Source organism: Pongo pygmaeus, chromosome 6 (assembly GCF_028885625.2).
Source record: "Pongo pygmaeus isolate AG05252 chromosome 6, NHGRI_mPonPyg2-v2.0_pri, whole genome shotgun sequence".
NCBI classification, from domain to species: Eukaryota; Metazoa; Chordata; class Mammalia; order Primates; family Hominidae; genus Pongo; species Pongo pygmaeus.
In genome coordinates this window covers 150,794,307-150,814,318 of record NC_072379.2, presented here as the reverse complement: position 1 = coordinate 150,814,318, position 20,012 = coordinate 150,794,307, and the positions used below count along the sequence as shown (strand labels likewise).

The 20,012-nt window shown below is 51.9% G+C and overlaps 1 protein-coding gene across 9 annotated transcripts in view; it reads left to right on the top strand.

Moving 5' to 3' along the window:
* Nucleotides 1-20,012, top strand: part of PRKAG2 (protein kinase AMP-activated non-catalytic subunit gamma 2) — a 329,233-nt gene that overhangs the window by 134,716 nt on the left and 174,505 nt on the right. For 3 of the 9 annotated variants that reach the window (XM_054493717.2, XM_063667997.1, XM_063667995.1), the window contains exon 1: nt 6,623-7,229. The exons of 5 other annotated variants lie outside the window; for them this stretch is intronic. In XM_054493717.2, coding sequence (XP_054349692.1) covers nt 7,136-7,229 — 94 coding nt within the window. In that variant the 5' untranslated portion in view covers nt 6,623-7,135. Of the gene's footprint in view, nt 1-6,613; nt 7,230-20,012 lie in introns of those variants that run through there. One more of the 9 variants, XM_054493718.2, reaches the window with a different exon arrangement.

The following is a 20,012-nucleotide window of genomic DNA, read 5'->3' as shown; positions in this document are numbered from 1 at the left end:
TTCCCCCGCTGAAGAAGGGTCCTCAGCCCCTGCCCTGCAATGGGAAGGTGCTGTCTCTCCCAGCGCATCAGTGTTCATCTCTAATCGTGGGATCCAAAGCTTTGTCCCTCATGTAAGGAATTTCAGGCATGTGTGAGTCAAACAGAAAGACCCCAGCAGTGAGGAGTTTTTTGTGCCCCACCTCTGTGCTCAGCCACCTAGAAGTGGCCTCGGGGAGGAAGTGGCCGGCTTTGTGCTTCCAGAGCATGCCGTACCCACAAGGCAGGTCAGCTTGTTGTAGCCTCCTGACTCGTCTGGTCTGTGTTGCGAGATGGCTTTAATGCAAATAAGGACTTTTTTGTTTGTTTGTTTTGTTTTTGTGAGATGTAATCTTGCTGTGTTGCACAGGCTGGAGTGCAATGGCACAATCTCGGTTCACTGCAACCTCCATCTCCCGGGTTCAGGTGATTCTCCTGCCTCAGCCTCTCGAGTAGCTGGGACTACAGGTGTGCATCACCACGCCCAGCTAGTTTTTGTATTTTTGGTAGAGACGGGGTTTCACCATGTTGGCCAGGATGGTCTCGATCTCTTGACCTCGATACACCTGCCTCAGCCTCCCAAAGTGCTGGGATTACAGGTGTGAGCCACTATCAGGATTTTTAAACATGCTTCTTCTTTTGCCTTTAAATTTCCCAGCCTAAAATGAAAAATCAGGATGTAGAGACAAATTCTTTTCCAAATCCCTTCAGTCCACAGTGGTCCTCTGGAGTCCTGTGGGATTCAGGCTGGGGTGTTGAACGGCTGCTGAATTTTCCTGTGCACATGGATGAGAAAGTATGGTATGGTGGAAGGATGTGAATTTGGGAATCGGGGGTCCACATGAGGGGACAAGTCCATCTTCTCTCAACTTACCAGCTGTGCCATCCGGGTCAAACTACTTCTCTGACCCTCAGTTATTCAATTTCAATGAAATGTTGTTAATTATACCTGCCCTGCTCATGTGTGGGAAGGATGAAATAAAATAACTATAAGGTGACCAGCACCCCAGCTGGCATATGGTAGGCATTCAGTAAATGGGAGTTATTATGTTACTAATAAAATATGGTTCTTAGAGGACAGGAATGTCTCTGAATTATTTGTAGCACCCCATCCCTTCAATCAACAACTGCCCTGCACACTTGCTAGAGGTTTAATAACTACCTGTTGAATGAATGACCATTTAAACTCAAGCACGGAAACATCAGGCCTGCCTAAGTTGCTGGTTATTTTCCACACAAATTTAAATACATTTCCCTCAGTCACTAAACTTTGAAATGTTCTTTCTTTTTTTTTTTTTTTTTTGAGACAGAGTTTTGCTCTTGTTGCCCAGGCTGGAGTGCAATGGCATGATCTCGGCTCATCGCAACCTCTGCCTCCCGGTTCAAGCGATTCTCCTGCCTCAGCCTCCCTAATAGCTGGGGTTACAGGCATGCACCACCACGCCCAGCTAATTTTGTATTTTTAGTAGATATGGGGTTTCACCATGTTGGTCAGGCTGGTCTTGAACTCCCAACCTCAGGTGATCCACCTGCCTTGGCCTCCCAAAATGCTGGGATTATAGGCATGAGCCACTGCGCCTGGCCTTGAAATGTTCTTTCTGTCCGTTGTATTATATAGTGTAAGAATAGTACACTGGCTTAAACAAAACCTTTTCATTTTCCTTTTAATCAAATCTGCCTCTTTCTTATTGGGATACTTGTTCAGGTCTTTCCCTAAAGATGTTTTGCTTTGTTACTTTTATTTTATTTTATTTTATTTTATTTTTTGAGATAGGGTCTCACTCTATCACCCAGGCTGATGTGCAGTGGCAGGATCATGGCTCACTAGAGCCTCGACCTCCCGGGCTCAAGCAATCCTCCCGCCTTAGCCTCCCAAAGTGCTGGGATTACAGGTGTGAGCCACCGCACCAGGTGTTGTCTTATTTTTAAATCGAGAAAACAATTTTTGTTAGAAGCTGATTTTTAAAAAGAAAAAAAGACATCTAAACATGAAACTCCTAAACTTACCTGCTTCCAGAATTTAATCACAGTAAGTTTGGGCTACCATATTTAACAACAGAAATAATCCATCAGTATATCAGGGGACCCAGCTGGCGGTAGATTTCGTGGCTTGTTTCGGAAGGCTGGGGTCCCCTCCCAGGCATTGATTTGGCCTGACCTGGATTCTGCCCTCTTCTTCATACCCTCCAACCTTGAAGCCCATCTCAAGTTCCCCTTCTCCGGGCAGGGCCACACGGGCCTTCTCCTCTCCTTCCTTTGTGCTGACGACACTTGCAGCCACGGCTCACATACTCACGGCTTTTTCATGCAGTTAGCATTGTTTATCTTTGTCTCCAGCTCATTTGCAAAGTCACTGAGAGCAAGACCTATTTTGTGTGTTCATTCATGCATCCTTGCTACAAATATCTGATCCCCGTATCTATCAGTCAGTCCCAGCAGGAGAAAGGAGGCACACTGAACTTTTTGGATCATTGGAGGAGAATTGAGTAAAGACACTACTTTCAAAGATGTGGGCAGGCTGCCAGGAATCCCTAGGGCTGGTGCAGTAACTCGGGTTCGTGTCAGCAGGGCTGCTGCCACTGCTGTGCCTGAAGGATGAAGGAGAGGGTCCCTGACCCAAGACAGAGGTCTGGGGGAGGGTTTCTCTGAGAGGAGCTGAATTCTTCCCTTGGGAGATGACACAGCGAGGCCAGAGCAACCCTGCAGGGATGTAGGGAGCTATGAAAGCCTCAGCTCCTCCCTCCTTCTGGCGTCTGCTGTGCCCACTGTTGGCTGCCGCTAACCAGCAGCCTGGGAGGAGGAGCCTGGCCATGTAGCCCCTCCAGTCGGCTCCATCAGGGAGCAGGGGCAGCTGGAGGGACCACAGGGGTTCAGGGTGACTGTCCAGTACCTCCCAAAGCAGGTGCTTTGCTGCAGGCTTGGGAGATCCTCACGACGGGTGAGGCCTGGGCCCCTACCTTTTTGGGGTTCCCAGTCTTCTCTGCAGTAAGGGCGACATTCACATATAGAATAGAAGAGCTAAAATCTTTCAAAGGAGGGAAAAGTCCCCTCTTTGGGGAGTGATGAGGGAGGGCTCACTTGGGGGAAGGCACGGTCTCTGAATTGGGCCGTAAGGGTTTCATGGGGTTTCAGCAGGCAGAGCTGAAAACCACAGGCTTAGGAGGCAGGGCAAATGGTGTAAGCGAAAGCAGGTAGGTTAGAAAATTCCAGCCAGGTGTGGTGGCTCACACCTGTAATCCCAGCACGTTGGGAGGCCAAGGTGGGTGGATCACTTGAGGCCAGGAGTTCGAGACCAGCCTGGGCAACATGGCAAAATCCCATCTCTACGAAAAATACAAAAATTACCTGGGCATGGTGGTGTGCACCTGTAGTTCCAGCCACTTGTGAGGGTGAGGTGGGAGGATCGTTTGAGCCCAGGAAGCGGAGGCTGCAGTGAGCCGAGATTGCGCCATTGCACTCCAGCCTGGGCAACAAGAGCGAAACTCTGTCTCAATAAATAAAAATAGATAAATAAACAAATAAATAAATAAATAAAGGCTGGGTCATGCCTTATAGGACTCCCTGACCTTACAACATTCAGCACAGCACCAAGTAGACAGTCGTTACTCAGTCAATTTGGTAGAAATTACATGAGAAAAGTTGAGACCATAGTTTCTTGATCTGCTAAGCAATGGTATGACTATGAGGTCATTCTAGACAGAGATAGGCCAGGTCCCCTAGGCGGGAAGGGCAAACTCACACATCTTTAATAGATCACGTCCAATCACGTGAGCAGTTGCTCTACCAGTCGATGGGATCTGAAATGCTAGAACCAGCTCTAGCCACACCGGAGCCATGCCAGGGCCGCAGGCTTCTTGGGAGCTGCTGTGTGTCCCCTGCGGATGGAAGCTGCCGAGACAAGCTCAGCTGGGCAGACCCGAACCTGGTTGGCTTCTGTGGATGGAGGCCCCATGGGAATGGCAGATCTGGGTATCTCTGGCTTCTGTGGGTGGAGACCCCATGGGAGTGGCAGATCTGGGGTGGGCGCTGAGATTCCAGGGTTTCATCTCACGCGGATAGAGTGGAAGACTTCCCTTGGTCCGCTTCGTGTTGCCCTAGCCTGGAGCCATCTTTATCTCATCAGGCATCTGCAGTGACTGGGCCAACAACTCCAGTGGCGCTAGAGGAGTTAAAGACACACACACAGAAATATAGAGGTGTGAAGTGGGAAATCAGGGGTCTCACAGCCTTCAGAGCTGAGAGCCCCAAACAGAGATTTACCCACATATTTATTAACAGCAAACCAATAATTAGCATTGTTTCTACAGTTATTAAATTAACTAAAAGTATCCCTTAAGGGAAAAGAAGGGATGGGCCGAATTAAAGGAATAGGTTGGGCTGGTTAACTGCAGCAGGAGCATGTCCTTAAGGCACAGATCGTTCATGCTATTGTTTGTGGCTTAAGAATGCCTTTAAGCGGTTTTCCGCCTTGGGCGGGCCAGGTGTTCCTTGCCCTCATTTCCGTAAACCCACAACCTTCCAGCTTGGGTGTTAGGGCCATTATGAACATGTCACAGTGCTGCAGAGATTTTGTTTATGGCCAGTTTTGGGGCCAGTTTATGGCCAGATTTTGGGGGGCTTGCTCCCAACAGAGGCCCCATGGCAGTGGCAGATCTGGGACATGTCTGGCTTCTACGAATGCTGGGCCCATGGGAGTGGCAGATCTGGGATGTGTCTGGCTTCTGTGGATCATGGCCCCGTGGGAATGGCAGATCTGGGACATGTCTGACTTCTACGAATGCTGGGCCCATGGCAGTGGCAGATCTGGGTATCTCTGGCTTCTGTGGATGGTGGCCCCATGGGAGTGGCAGATGTGGGCATCTCTGGCTTCTGTGGATGGAGGCCCTGTGGGAATGGCAGATTTGGGACGTGTCTGGCTTCTACGAATGCTGGGCCCATGGGAGTGGCAGATCTGGGATGTGTCTGGCTTCTGTGGATCATGGCCCCGTGGGAATGGCAGATCTGGGACATGTCTGACTTCTACGAATGCTGGGCCCATGGCAGTGGCAGATCTGGGTATCTCTGGCTTCTGTGGATGGTGGCCCCATGGGAGTGGCAGATGTGGGCATCTCTGGCTTCTGTGGATGGAGGCCCTGTGGGAATGGCAGATCTGGGACGTGTCTGGCTTCTGTCGATGGAGGCCCCATGGGAATGGCAGATCTGGGTATCTCTGGCTTCTGTGGATGGAGGATTCATGGTAATGGCAGATCTGGGGTGGGAGCTGAGATAAAGGGTTTCATCTCAGGGACAGAATGGAAGACTTCCCTTGGCCTCATTCCTGTTGCCCTAGCCTGGAGCCATCTTTATCTCATCAGGCATCTGCAGTGACTGGGCCAACAACTCCAGTGGCACTGAGCTCTGCAAATGAAAGAGGCGAGAGAAGGCGTGGAAAGCAGCCCAACCCAAGTTGGGAGGCTGGACCCGTGGTTCCTGAGGAGGCCTGGGCTCCAGTGGCAAGCTGCTGGGGTGCTTCCACCCCATACTCCATCCCCTTGTTTTCGGATGAGCCATAGATAATAACAATTCCACTGAAGAAACTGATGGCGTTGCAGTTTTGGGAGGTTATCCCACCCTAATGGGTGGCCAGGAGAACCCAGGCTACTAATCTTTAGCTCGGGGGTTATTTAACTGGTCTGACATGGTCTCCTCCTCATGTGCATAGTCATTTGAGAAGAATCAGTTACCATGAGAGGTTCAGACTGTTGGAACTAGGCTAAATCTCTTTTTGTTTTTTTTAATAGAGATGGGGGTCTCACTATGTTGCCCTGGCTGGTCTTGAACTCCTAGGCTCAAACCATCCTCCCACCTCAGCCTCCCAAAGTGCTGAGATTACAGGCGTGAGCCACCATGCCTGGCCCTAGACTAAATCCTAAAACAACCTGGTCTTGTCTTAGTTCACTAAGGGGGAAACTGAGGTTCAGAAATGGGAAGTAACTTTCTGATGGTCACAAAGCTGGTTAGTAGCAAAGCAGGTAACTTTAGTGAGGCTATCAGCCAAAAAGTCAAGGATTTTTTTTTCTATCTTTTGCTTCCAAAGTTTATTAGTTGCAAAACATATACAAATTATAAATGTTTTAGGTTTTACTTGATCAGCGGTTTGGCTTAGGAGTCAAGGAGATTAGAACTCCAGTCCTGGTTCTACCACTGGCGACAGGATCTTGGGGAAGTCACCTCCCTGTCCTGAGTCACCCATCTGTCACAGAAGGGAGTTGGACTAGATCTCTCTAAAATCTCTTCCAGCTCTGGCATGCTGCAATTCTCAGCAAGTCCAGAGCTCAAATTACGCATTTGCTGAAGACCTTCCGTTAAATTCCAGTGGGGGAGCCGTATCCCCTCCTTGAAGACGGCATTGCTGCTTTCATTGAGTGGAACCGTGAGCCAGAGTAGATTCAGCAATTTCCAGCCCAGGGACTTGTGTGGCTTCTCCACCCAGCAGCAGCCGGAGCCTTCTGACCCCGTGGGGCCCTGGAACCCATGAATCAAAATAGTTGTGTGATGTCATGTCACAATGGGAATGTGCGCTGGCCAATTGGTGCCAAGAATTGTCTGCCCAGGGTGGTTTCCTTTTACAGTCTGTTTAAAGAGACATCATGCACGGCTGCACATGACTTGCAGGCTTGTGCCTCCTTTGCCTATCTGGTCTTCCCTCCTTTTTTTAATTTTAAGGAGAAAAAAAAAAAAAAAAAAAGCCCTGGAGAGTATCAGTGAGCAGCTGACCTTAACTACATCAACAAATCCCCTGCGAAGCTCTGTTTGCGCTTCCGGCAGCTTCTTGCTACTTAAGGACAGCCGGGCTGACGCTCCAGCTGCTGTGGCCGGAGGTGCAGCCCCGTCAGGACGGCTCCACTCCCTGGCGCCTCACAGACTCTGGGGCTGCGGTGAGGTCGCCCTGAAGACCCCCTGGTGAGGACACTTGAACCCGGGCTGTCACCTGAGCACAGGCTGCCACCTCTGAGCTTTTGGGGCGCCCTGTGCCTGTCAGGCTGATGCTCCTCTGGCTCCCTGCCACCTGGGGCTGACACCGGTTCTGTGGGTCCTGATATGTTCACCTGTCGCCACTCCTGTGGCCACAGCTACCCATGAAGCGCTTTGGGAGCCTCAGGAGCAACAAGAAACACAAGGACCAAAATCGAAGCACGGAGAGGCGCCAGTCGGAGCCTCATGGCCTTTTCGGTAGGACTCTGCCTATTCCCGAGCCCCTGGTGGTCTGTCCTTGGGAGGGAACCCCACAGCGTGTGTGCACACCCTCCTATGCAGTAGCTGTTTGCAGCCGCTCTCTTCCAACTGGGGTATAACATCAGGCGGTGGTTAGAGGAATACGTGGAAAGTGTTTCCTTGCTGATGGCAATGCTGCTGTGGGGAGCCGCCTGACAATACTCTTTCTGAAGCTGTTTCCTTTCTTGCCCCACTTGGCCCAGGGAGGCTAGTGATGGATTGGATTGTCATTCATTTATGCAAAAACTGTGGCTCGGGGGAAAAGTAAGAGTGGATTGGCACTGTTGTTTTCAGCTGTTAAAAATGAAACGTGCAGTTTAGAGGAAACTATTGGAGGTCAGGAAGAGAGAGGTCTTCTTCCCAGGTTCCGTAGCGGAGTAATCTGACAGATCATGGGCTAATGTGGGAGGGGAAACACCTGCCTAATTTGTGCCCCGTGGGGAGAAGCTTGCGTTGTGGTCTCCCTGGTCTCTGGCAACTTCTGCAGCTCCTCCATGTGCAGGAGGATGGGGTCAGGGCAAGTGGAACAGGTGGTGAAGCATCTGTGGTTCAGTATTTTCAAGGACCTGCAGACTTGGAGTGGGTTTTGCCCTTGTCTGTCTGCAGCCACACAGGTCGATTCCAAAGCTTTCTTAGCTCCACACCTGGTTAAGACCTGCCCACTCAAAATTAGATGTCAGATTTCATTTATTAAGAATTAGAGGCTGGGCGCGGTGGCTCATGTCTGTAATCCCAGCACTTTGGGAGACCAAAACAGGCGGATCACCTGAGGTCAGGAGTTCAAGACCAGCCTGGCCAACATGGTGAAACCCTGTCTCTACCAAAACTACAAAAAATTAGCTGGGCGTGGTGGCGTGCGCATATAGTCCCAGCTACTCGGGAGGCTGAGACAGGAGAATCGCTTGAACCCAGGAGGCAGAGGTTGCAGTGAGCCCAGGTCACACCACTGCCATTCAGCTTGGGCGACAGAGCAAGACTCTGCCTCAAAAAAAAAAAAAAAAAAAAAAAAAAAAAAAAAGTCAGATTTAGGCTGAGCCTATAATCCCAGGACTTTGGAAGGCCAAGGACGAAGGATCACTTGAACCCAGGAGCTTGAGACAAGCCTGGGCAACATAATGCGACCTTCTCTCTACAAAAAAATTTGAAAATTAGCCGAGCGTGGTGGCACGTGCCTGTAGTCCCAGCTACTCAGGAGGCTGAGATGGGAGGCTCCCTTGAGCCCAGGAGGTCGAGGCTACAGTGAGTTGTGATCGGGCCACTACACTCCAGCCTGGGTGACAAAGCTAGACCCTATCTAAAAAAACAAATCAGAGTCAGCCCATTACCAGCATTACTGCTTGCATGGCATAGGTTATTCCTGAAGAGCCCACTGCAAGATGGAATAGCAGGACCCCCACCCCAGTGCTGTTATTTATCAGCTCAGTTTCACCAGGGCTGGGGAGACACAGCCCAGGGGATGAGTAAAGATGAGGGGCTTGGGGGGGTGCATGAAGCCATGTCCCCTGACTGGAATGTGAAGTGCTAAGTGGAAAAATATTGTCATTATGTGTAACAGGGAGGTGACTTTGGCAAAACTTCTGAAACTGTAAATGAAAACTGGAATAGCAGAAAAAGGTAAATCTAAAATCTGCCTGTATTTCTTGCTACATCCACTTCAGGCAGCACTCCTGGAAGCGTCTGCAGGCTCAGATCGTGCTGAGTCCTCGGGGGAGAGCAGGTGAAGGAGACAGCAGTTCTTGAACCCAGAAAGTGTTCAATCTTGTAAAGAAGAAAGGCCCATAAAGAGAACTAGAGAGCAGCGTCTAATCGAGTAGAGTTCCAGCTACTCAGGAGGCTAAGGTTGGGGGATCACTTGTAGGTGAATGTAGGCCAGGCGTGGTGGCTCAAGCCTGCATTCCCAGCACTTTGGGAGGTTGAGGTGAGAGGACTGCTTGAGCCTAGGAGTTCGAGACCAGCCTGGGCAACATCATGAGACCTCTCTCTACAAAAGAATAAAAAATTAGCCAGGCATGGTGGCGCACATCCATGGTCCCAGCTACTCAGAAAGCTGAAGTGGGAAGATCGCTTGAGCCTGGGAGGGGAGGCTGCAGTGATCTCTAATCACATCACTGTACTCCAGCCTGGGAGTCAGAGCAAGACCCTCAAAAAAAAAAAAAAAAAAAGGTGACTGTGCACAGTAATAGGACGCCCAGCCCTGAGCAGGGAGAGGAGGGATGGAATCCTAGACAGGAGACTCACTGACATGGTCTAAAAAGATGACTTTTATTGAAGTAATAAAGTAATAAACACTTATCTACTGTAGAATTAAACCAGAACCTATTATTAACTAAAAATCTGGTTTTGCTAATGGGGATGGACAGGCCCATTATTAAGAGCCTATTATGTGCCAGACAGTGGCTTCCCCCCTTGTGTTTAACGGTTGGCTGTCATCCTGTCTCCTACGCTTCTGAGATCAAAAACAATGTTTACATCTCAACCAAGTTTTGTAAGAGCCTGGATGCAGATGCAAGCTCTGACCACAGGGTCAAGAAAATCGGAGGTCCCTCCAGAGCCTTCCTCTGGAATTTGGGAAGCAGCTAGAGGCCACAGCCCCCGCTCAGGCTAAGGCTCCTCTTAGTGGGCTGGGGCCCAGGGACCTGGGTTGATAGTATGTCTGACTTTGGTTAGTGTGTCAGTGAGAACAGCCAAGAGCTAGGCTGGGTGGGAGGCGGGAGCCCTGTGCCCCACAGATAGTGTTGGGTGTGGATACACTGAGTGAGGAAAAACAGTCCAAGAGTGTTGACCAAGCCCTCCCTCCCAAGCCTGTGCCTGTCTAAACCTTACGCATTTCTCAAGACCCAGCTGAATGATCACTGTCTAGAAAACCACCCTGAAGGCCGGAAACGGTGGCTCACACCTGTAATCCCAGCACTTCGGGAGGCTGAGGCAGGTGGATCACCTGAGGTCAGGAGTTTGAGACCAGCCTGGTCAACATGATGAAACCTTGTCTCTACTAAAAATGCAAAAATTGGCCGGGGGTGTTGGCAGGTGCCTGTAATCCCAGCTGCTCGGGAGGCTGAGACAGGAGAATTGCTGAAACCCGGGAGGCGGAGGTTGCAGTGAGCTGAGATTAAGCCATTGCACTCCAGCCTGGGTGACAACAGTGAGACTCTGTCTCAAAAAAAAACCACCCTGGGTGCCTTTTCTGTGATCTGGCTGCTCGTGAACAGGGGCGATATCTCAGGAGCTCGGTCTGTAGCTGTAACCCTAGGCCTTGTAGCATCGCAGGTTCTCCATAAAAACCGCTGGCTCTGTGATAGCTGGAAAACATTCCAGCCCAGGGTTGCTCCCTGTTCTCCAGGAAGGATTGCTTCAGGGTTTTGTGTTTTAAATTCCCTCTCAGCAACGCCCCCTCCTTCATACAGTTATTCCCAGAGATAGACTCTCAGGGCTGGGTTCGGTGGCTCATGCCTGTCATCCCAGCACTTTGGGAGGCGGAGGTACGTGGCTCGTTTGAGTCCAGGAGTTTGGGATCAGCCTGGACAATGTGGCAAACCCCATCTCTATGAAAAATACGACAATTAGCCAGGCGTGGTGGTGCATGTCGGTAGTCCCAGCTAATTGGAAGGCTGAGTTGGGAAGATTGCTTAAGCCTGGGGAAGTCAAGGCTGCAATGAGCCATGATCATGCCACTGCACTCCAGCCTGGGTGACAGAACTAGACCCTGTCTCAAAAAAAAAAAAAAAAAAAAAAAAAAAAAAGCCAAGTGCTGTGGCTCATGCCTGTGATCCAACACTGGTAGGTTGAGGCAGGTAGAGGAGTGCTTGAGCCCAGGAGTTTGAGACCAACTTGGGCAACATGGCAAAACTCCTTCTCTACAAAAAATAGTTAGTTGGGTGTGGTTGTGTGCACCTATAGTCCCAGCTACTGGGGAGGCTAAGGTGGGAGGGTCACTTGAGCCCACAAGGCAGAGGTTGAAGTGAGCCAAGATTGCACCACCGCACTCCAGCCTGGGAGACAGAGTGAGACACTGTCTCAAAAAACAAACAAAAATCTTAGATGAGGCCTCTTCTCCCTGAGAAAGCTTCTGTGACGTTCGTGAAATCCCTGTCTTTGACTTCTCCTCCCTCCTCTCCACAGGAAACCCACCTAGGCAGTCCCTCCCATCCACTGGGTTTCCTCTGTGGCTGTGTCAGTCTTTTCCAGGAACCACGGGCTCCTCTGCCTTAACTCAGCGTGGAGCCGCTTCCCCAGGGACGAGGTGCACCCTGTTTCATCTGGCGGCTTCCCTGCGGTTCCCCGGGTCAGGAGATACACACTCGCACACACATGTCATGTACCTGGGCGCGCGCACACACACACACACACACACAGAGCTCTCCGCCATCAAATCAAGGCCCTGCAGCCCCCGGAATCACCAGGTCCATTTGTAATTGCTGTGGATGGCATTTCCACTGGAAAGCCCATGGCTCTCGCTGGAAATGTTCAGCTGCCAGCCTTGTGACAGAGCCCCCTGGAAGCTCTGACTCAGGAGCGCTCAGCCCCTATCCCTCTAGCTGCAGAGCCAGGCAGGAAGGCCATGTCTGGCACAGAAGGGAAGCTCCCCACCTCTCCAGCTTTCAGGCTCCAGGCACTAGACAAGTGACGAGCTTGGCTAAGCCTTTCTTTCAGCCTCTTTGGCAAAGAGAAATCCAGATTATGTCGACAAAGGGTATGTGGCAACAATAATAAAAATGTAGAAGGAAGATTAGGAAAGGATTATGCTAATCAGATCAAAGAGCAACGACTGTAGTAGTGCTTTCACCCTCTGCAATTATAGGGCAATAATTAAATAAAAACCATTTAGCGTCTTAAGGGCTCATTTCTGAGGCCAGCACTGGAGCCAGGAGTCCAAGGGGTGTGTCAGGAAGCTGGTGTTTCATCCTTGTGTGCCCAGGGTCCCAGACTGGAGACCACATCCTCTGAGGACACTTGGCCCTTATACCTACCTCCCCTTCCATGAGCCCACACTGCATGACTGCATGACTATGCAACGGCTTCTTGACCAGAACGCCAGCATCCTTCCTGGTCCAGCAACATTCAGGTCACCCCAATACCGCGTGCCATGGCTCTCCTGCCCTTGGCTGAGTATGGCCCTGTGGGGACCATCTCGTGCTCTTCACTTCAGCAGAGGGATAGGGCTGAGAAGTCAAGCCTGCGGTCTCTCCCGCCCCCATCCAGCCCCCCTGCTCCTCCCCACCCCTCACAGTCCTCACACTGCCTCTGGCACCCATCTGCTGGCCTGGCTGCTGGTATCTCTATTGGTTTTGCCCTGAAATTTCCAAATATATATGCTTGCCTTTTTCCAATAGAAATTTTCTTTTTATTTTACTTTTTAAATTTATTTTTAAAAAGAGACAAGGTTTCCCTATGTTGCCCAGGGTGGTCTCGAACTCCTGGGCTCAAGCGATCCTCCACGTTGGCCTCCCAAAGTGCTAGGATGACAGATGTGAGCCACCACACCTGGCCAGAAATTTTCAAAAGAATACAGAAGTAGGGAGAATAGTATAAAAGCATCTGTCTTCCAGGGTTAACAATGACAGGTTCTGCCATTCTCACCTGCGTCCTCAGGGTCTTTGTGCCGGCTGCTGTTCCCACACTAGGGACAGCAGTGAGTGAGAGATGCGTGCACCCTCGGGGCCACACGGCCTGGTGAAGGTGGGCAGATGAATGAGGGGATTTTAATTGTGGTCAGATGTACATAATACAAATTTAGCATCTTCACCATTTCACGTGTGCATTCCCATGATTGTGTAGTCATTACCACCTGCCATTTCTTCATCACTCACAGCTGAAACTGTCTCTTCTAAGCCCTAACTCCCCACTGCCGTGACCCCAGCCCCGGCAAGCACCATTCTACTTTCTATGGATGTGATAACTCCAGGGACCTCATAGAGATAGAGTCACATAGTGTTTGTCCTTTTGCGTCTGCCTTGTTTCGATGGTAAACGTGTTTTCATTGCCAGGTCAGGTGGTGGTGATGCCATGGAGGCAGGGCGAGGGGTCGGTTCTGTGGGTGATGGGGAGAGGGCTGTGTGGATGCCTGTGCTCGGACCCTTCCGAGAGTTGGAGAGGCCAGTCCCCAGGAGGGAGCCTGCGGTGTGTTCTAGGGACTCCGAGAGGCCTGCGGGGCTGGACGGCAGGAGGCAGAGCCACAGGAGCCTGTCTCTGGCAGGTAGGAGATGAGGCTGAGGCCGGGCACAGCAGCCAGTGTATGCCCCTCTTGTGGACCATGAGAGGGCTCTGGATCGCACCTGCTTGAGATGAAGGCCCTCGGGGGTCTTGGCCCAAGTGGAGTGCAGACACAGCTGGGGCTGAGCCCATTATTAAGAGCCTATTATGTGCCAGACAGCTGGGGCTGAGCCTGTCCCTCCCCCCACCCCTCTGGGCTCCAATGCCCTCCCCGGCCCCACCCACCTCTCCTTTTGCCAGTTCCCACCCAAAACCGTCCAGCCCTGGTGCCCATTGTTCTGCTGGATGTGTCCAAACAGAAGACTCCTAGGGGTGCAGCATCCTTGTTTGTGAGGATGGGTCTTTGGGGGATTTCGGACACTGTAGCCAGTGAGTAGAGGCGTTTGGAATGATGGGACAGTGTTCACACAATTTGAGGACTCTCCACTCCCAGCCATGGATTCGGTGAGGCCTGCCTGCCACCCCGTGTCCGCCCCACTCTCATCCATGCCTGGAAAAGCTCATAACCCATCTGCCTGTTCTCCCTACGTCACTGTCACCAAGCGCTGCCTGGTGGAACCCTGGACAAGTGGCCCAGCTCTCCCGGAGGTGCTGCTCCCCGAGGACTCCCGGAGTCACTCAGCAGGCCAGGCAGCTGTCACCTCACAGGGTGGCAGGGGAGCAAAGCAGCTCTGGTGCGTGTCCTTGGATGTCACGGTCAAGTGCCCCTTTCCCTTTTCTGCCCCCATCCCAGTCACCCAGAGCTGCTGCTCTAAGTCAGGAAGACTAAATCCCCATGAACAGGTGGGCATCGCCTGTGGACAGGGCTGAGCGCTGGTGGGGTGTCAGCAAGGTGTGTGCTCTCCCAGGGGCGCTCATCAGGGCTGTGAGAGGTGAGCTGTCATGACAGTGGCATGGCTCTGGGAGCAGCCGCCCTCTGGAGAGCCCGGGTTCCGAGCAGAGAAGCTGGACACTGGACAAACAATTCCAGGACTGCAGCATCTGAAAGTGTCCAAAGACGAAAGGGAAAGATTTCAGAGCCTGAAGGGGTAAATAATGAAGCAGGGAGAAAGGAGATTCAAAAGGGGGTGTATTTTTAAAATAGTGACTCTGGACGGTGATAGAGAAGCCACCATGGCTTGGTGACCTGGGGTTGGGGCTGCAGACTGGCTGGGTGCTGGCCAGCCCCTGCTGCTCTGTCACCCCCATCCCGTGAGACAGGACCTTGCTCAGGGCATGTGTGTGGGCCCAGGGAGCCTTGGCACCCAAGGATGGTCACCCGGGCTTCCAACTTCCAGATGAGAATGAGCACTTGGTACATTCAGAGAGCAAGATGAATTCTGCCCTGCGGTAATAATTTGTCTTTTAGTGATTGAGAAGAAAAAAATAGGTCAAGTCCAAGTGCTCTCAGCATTAATCAACGTGAATGTTCCCTGAGGGCCAAGGCAGTCTTTGGTGCTGCTGTGTGTTCCCGGGGCCCTGGGGACTGCTGGCCTCCAGGTGTCTCATGACAGTGGTGCTGGTTGGGGTGCAAGTCCCCAGGAGGTGGTGTCTCCCCTCCCGGTCAGGCCCCTGGTCAAACACTCTGCTGGGCCTGGAGCGATCCACAGAGGACGGCCCCCGGAGCTGAGCAGCGCAGTGGCCTCTGGAAAGCAGGCTGCTGAGGGAGTTTCCGGGTGTCTGCCCCAGGGCCCCGAGGCTAAGAGCATTTACTGCAGGAGGAGGAAGGTGGGGCTCAAAGCAGACCCAGGAGGAAGTTTTGATGACTCACATCACTAAGATGCTTGGCTGGGCCCCACTTTTGGCTGGAAGAGATAACAGATCAGCTAATGCTAGTGAGTTCATCAATGAACAGCAAATAAATGATTACACGGCTGGGGCTCAGCTTCACGTATTTTCAGCCTTTCCGTAGCTTTCGTGTCCATCATCCAAATAATGTCTGGTTCCTCCCTTCCAGACATTTCCTGCTTTGTGCAGGAGACAAGCCTGAAACAGCCAGAAAACAATACCCCTGACGGCTGAATTCTGAGCTTTGGGCTCCTAGTGGCCTAGTGTTGACTGTGTCTCGGTAACCAGCACTAGGGAAAGGGAGGCCCTGGGAAGCCGTGTCAGCAGGGCGGGCTCCATCCAGGGCTTCCAAAAATCCTCTGTTAGATTTAAATGCATGTTTTCCTTGAAGCACTTATGCTGACAAGCAATTTTTTTTTTTTTTTAATTGAGACGGAGTCTCGCTCTGTCACCCAGGCTGGAGTGCAATGGTGCAATCTCAGCTCACTGCAACCTCCGCCTCCCAGGTTCCAGTGATTCTCCTGCTTCAGCCTCCCGAGTAGCTGGGATTACAGGCATACACCAGCAAGCCTGGCTAATTTTTGTATTTTCAGTAAAGACGGGGTTTCACCATGTTGGCCAGGCTGGTCTCAAACGCCTGACCTCAAGTGATCCGCCCACCTCGGCCCCCCAAAGTGCTAGGATTACAGGTGTGAGCCACCGTGCCCTGCCTGACAAGCAATTTATTGAGAGTGTGTGTGTGTGTGTATTAGAACATGTTAATGTCTGCCAGCTCAGAACAAAGGAAGTTAGCTGCCTGGTATGGACAATGGGGAGATGTGTTCTAAAACAGAGGTTTTATTATTCAGGTGTGGTGAGGCCAACAGATCGGGAGACAGCTGCCGTGAAAAAGATAGCTTGTTACTCACAGTTATCAAGGGTCATGTCATGCCATGGCAGGGGAGGGGCCCGGGGAATCAGCAGGGTCCGTCAGGAGGCAGAGGAGTGAGGCAAGGATGCGGCCAGAGTCTTTGTTGTGGTATCTGAAGGGACAACAAGGCAGAGTATCCAGGCTTAGAACTGGTGAGTTTGGATCATTTCGGCGGGCTCTGGGTGTGGGAACTGTCTCGAGTTGTCTGGTCCCGGGCCCTGGGATGATCGGGCAGGGAGCATTGCCTCCTGGGTGTAAGAGCTAGATAGGTGAGTGGCGGCACGGGCTCTGGGTTGGTTGGTTTGCACATGAAAGGTGGGCTTCCAGCGAGCCCCTTGCCATCTCTAAGAACTGGCTGACCCTGGGAGCACCTGTCGCTCCCCAGTCAGCAGGGCCCCAAGGTGCCAGAGCACCAAGAACGCAGAAAATAAGAAAATAGAGTTCATGCAAGATGTCGTTCCCACAGCGCTCACTTATTCTCTTTACCTTTCGTTTCTGAGTGTTTTGGGCTCCGGCTGGCTAGGGAGTCCGCCTTCCTCTGAGCCAAGCCAAGTCTCCCGGCAGGGAGAGCCTAGGGAGGGGGCGCTGGCATCCTTAAGCCCAGATGCTCTGGGCTCTCCTCTGGGCCTCACGCCCCCAGCAGCTCAGCCTTCTCCTCCGGGGATGCGTTTCTCAGCCAAGATGAGGCCAGTTCCCTTTCTTTAAAGGACACCTACTGTGTGGCCTGGGGATGCCTCTGACGCCTGAGACCGAGCTAAAGGGCCGTTTGCTGCTGGCTGGGCTGCCTCAGGTCCTCCCCAACCCAGCTCCAGGCTGCAGAAAACACCAGTGCGAGCGGCAGCAGCCAGCTTGTGGGTGCCTCTGTCTCCCATTCGCTGCTAATGCTGCTTCATGGAACCCGGAGTCCGCTCTGACAGTGGCTGGAGGATGGGTCAGGGATCGCGACGAGGGTGGAGGCATTCTGAAAACTACTCAGCTACCATGGGTACAAACATAACCCAGTGCTGCCTAGAGTTTGGGACACACCAAATGGTGGCCTTCTCTCTGGATGAGAGTGACAGGAAGGCGTGGCCAGGCTGAACGCAGGGCCCAATGAGGATGGGGCACCACCTTGTGAACCTGGCAAAGTACAGAAGAGACGTTGTGATACCAAGAATCCTTCCAGCGGGCCCTCAGTTTACCACTCTGACTCCGGCTTGGTTTTGAGCCCCCCAGCCCTGCCTGGAGTTTCAGTTCTGTGCTCTTTTCCCTGGTTGTCGTCCTGGTTCCACACCATATTCCTAGCGCCGAAATCCATATCCGGGGTAGGTGCCTGATAGGACAAGTCTTGCTTCCCCTGTGTCCATGAACAGGAATAGAGGGTGCACCGTGGAGGCAGTAGGGGGACACACAAGCCCCAAGGCCAGTCGAGGTCTGGGCAAGAGCAGGCCCTAAGAAGCGAAGCAGCCGTGGCAGGAGGGAGGGGACGGAGTAGTGGGAACACAGCCCTGGGGACATTCCTGCAGCGGGGGCAGCCTGGTAGATGGGGGCCACTTAAAGGAGTTGCCCAGACAGCACAGGTGTGTCCTCAGCAGGTCCCTATTGAGTCACACCCCTCTCCCAGGGTGTCCCTGCTCCTGACCTATGGAAATGAGTCTGGGTTTGTAAGTGTGGGCTCAGCCTGACGGGCAGGGGCTGGTTAAGGGCAGCAGATGGAGGGCAAAGTGGGTTTTCTCAGTGACATCAGGCCCACAGCTGCCCTTCCAGGGTTCCTGGGCCCAACATGGTCCCTGCTCCACCTCCGCATTGCTCGGGTGCTAAGTGCTGGGGCCGAGATTCCAGCAGCGCCCCCAGGCATCTGCAGAGGCTCAGGAGAGGCTCAGCTGAGAGGGGACCCTTCTAGCTCCGCACTGGTCTAAGAAGGTCGCAAAGGAGGACGGGGCCGAGTGTGCTTTCCCCTGGCCTGAAGCCCCTTCCTGCTGCCCTCCTCCTCCAAGTCCACCACCCCTCCCGGTGTCTCCAGACTCTCCCGGGTGCCCCAGTACCTGCCACTGTGCCAGCCATTTTTGCAGTTAAATGATAACTTGCGTCAGGTCAGTCTAGCGGGGGCACCTCGTTAAACTCCTCGGGTGTGGTGACTGTCTCATTCTTCCCTCTGCCTGTGCCAGATTGCTGTTTGTTATCCACATTCATGTTCCCTGTCTTCTTCAATAGCAAGACCCCAGGTTTTGCTGTGTGTTGTGTGACAGTGCATGTGGCCCAGTGGCCATGGGACTGAGTGTTCAGTGAGCTGTTGAGACTTATGGGAAAGCCTCTTAAAAGAAGAGAGAGGTGAGTCCCTCTTTGTCACTTTTTCTCCCCTTGTCTTGGGTGTAGATGTGATGGTTGGAGCTCCAGCAGCCACCTTGGACCTTAGAGTGACTGCTGAGAAGAGAAGGCACATGCCGAGGTTAGTGGAGAAAAAGATAGGTGCCTGGGTTACCACTGTGAAGATTCCATCATGGTCCTGGACTGCCTACCTATCAGGCATCTTTTATGTGAAAGAAAAATATCTTGCTTAAGCTGTTTTAATTTTGGACTCTCCTGTTAAATGCAGACAAACTTAATCCTGACTGATACAGCCTAGCACAGAACTTGATCCATACTAGGTGCTTAATCATGACTTGATGACTGAACGAGTGAGGTGGGGTGAAGTGGGGTTGGGGTGTTGAGCTTCTCCCCATGTGTAGTCACGGCTCCTTTAGACTGAGTATGATGACGTGCAGGGTGAGGGCTGCCAGGACTGGGATGAGGCTGGTCTCTGAGGTCACCCCAGGGACCTTTGTCCCCTTCCATGTGACCTAGAGCTGTGTGTTCACTGCACTGCAAGCAGACTCACTTTCAGAAAACTGTGATGTTCCAAATTTAGACTAAAATAAAATTAGACCTGTTGATGCCTTAGTGTATCTATTAGTTCTTATGTTGCTATAAAGAAATACCCGAGACTGGGTAATTTATAAAGGAAAGAGGTTTAATTGACTCACAGTCCTGCGTGGCTGAGGAGACCTCAGGAAACTTAGAATCATGGAGGGAAGGGGAAGAGGCACGTCTTACGTGGTGGCTGGTGAGAGAGAGAACCTATGTGTAGGAGGAACCGTCAAATACCTATAAAATCATCAGATTTTGTAAGAACTCACTCATTATCATGAGAACAGCATAGGAGAAACCTCCCCCATGATCCAATCACCCACCAGGTCCTGCCCTTGACATGTGGGGATTATGGGGATTACAATTCAAGATGAGATTTGGGTGGGGACACACAGCCAGACCATATCAGTGTTCAAACAGATCATTTTCTTGAAATTACCGTATCCCTCTCTGGGGACTTTTAAATGACTTAGTTTGAGAAGAGTTCAGCCCTGGAGACATGGGTATGCCGTTTCAGCTGCAGGTGCATGGTGAACTTCAGACTGGCCTTTTGGTTACCTGTGTCTAGCTTGGAAGTAGTCCATGAAGGAGGGGCTCCTTATCAACCTGGTGCCTTCGTGACACGTATCTGACTGCATGCACGCCATCGGATAAGCCAAACGCCAGCAGAGTGCTCAGTCTGATAAATCTATTTATTATGCTCCTATGTCAGGCTGGCGCTGCAAATGAAGTGAAGACCTACAGGACATGGCTCATAGCAGTTTTCAGTTTAGCTGGGGGTTAAGGAACACCTGGCTGAAGAGAAGGCCCCAGCAACAGCTGTTGATGTGACGTGTTCTGGGACTTGGTGAGATTGGGGATGACATCTCTGCTGGGCCTCGTAGGTAAGGTTGAATGGGTAGAGACCTGGGAGGGGGGCAGTCAAAGAAAAGTCCAGAAAGAGAAGACAAGGCCAGGCTCTAGAAACC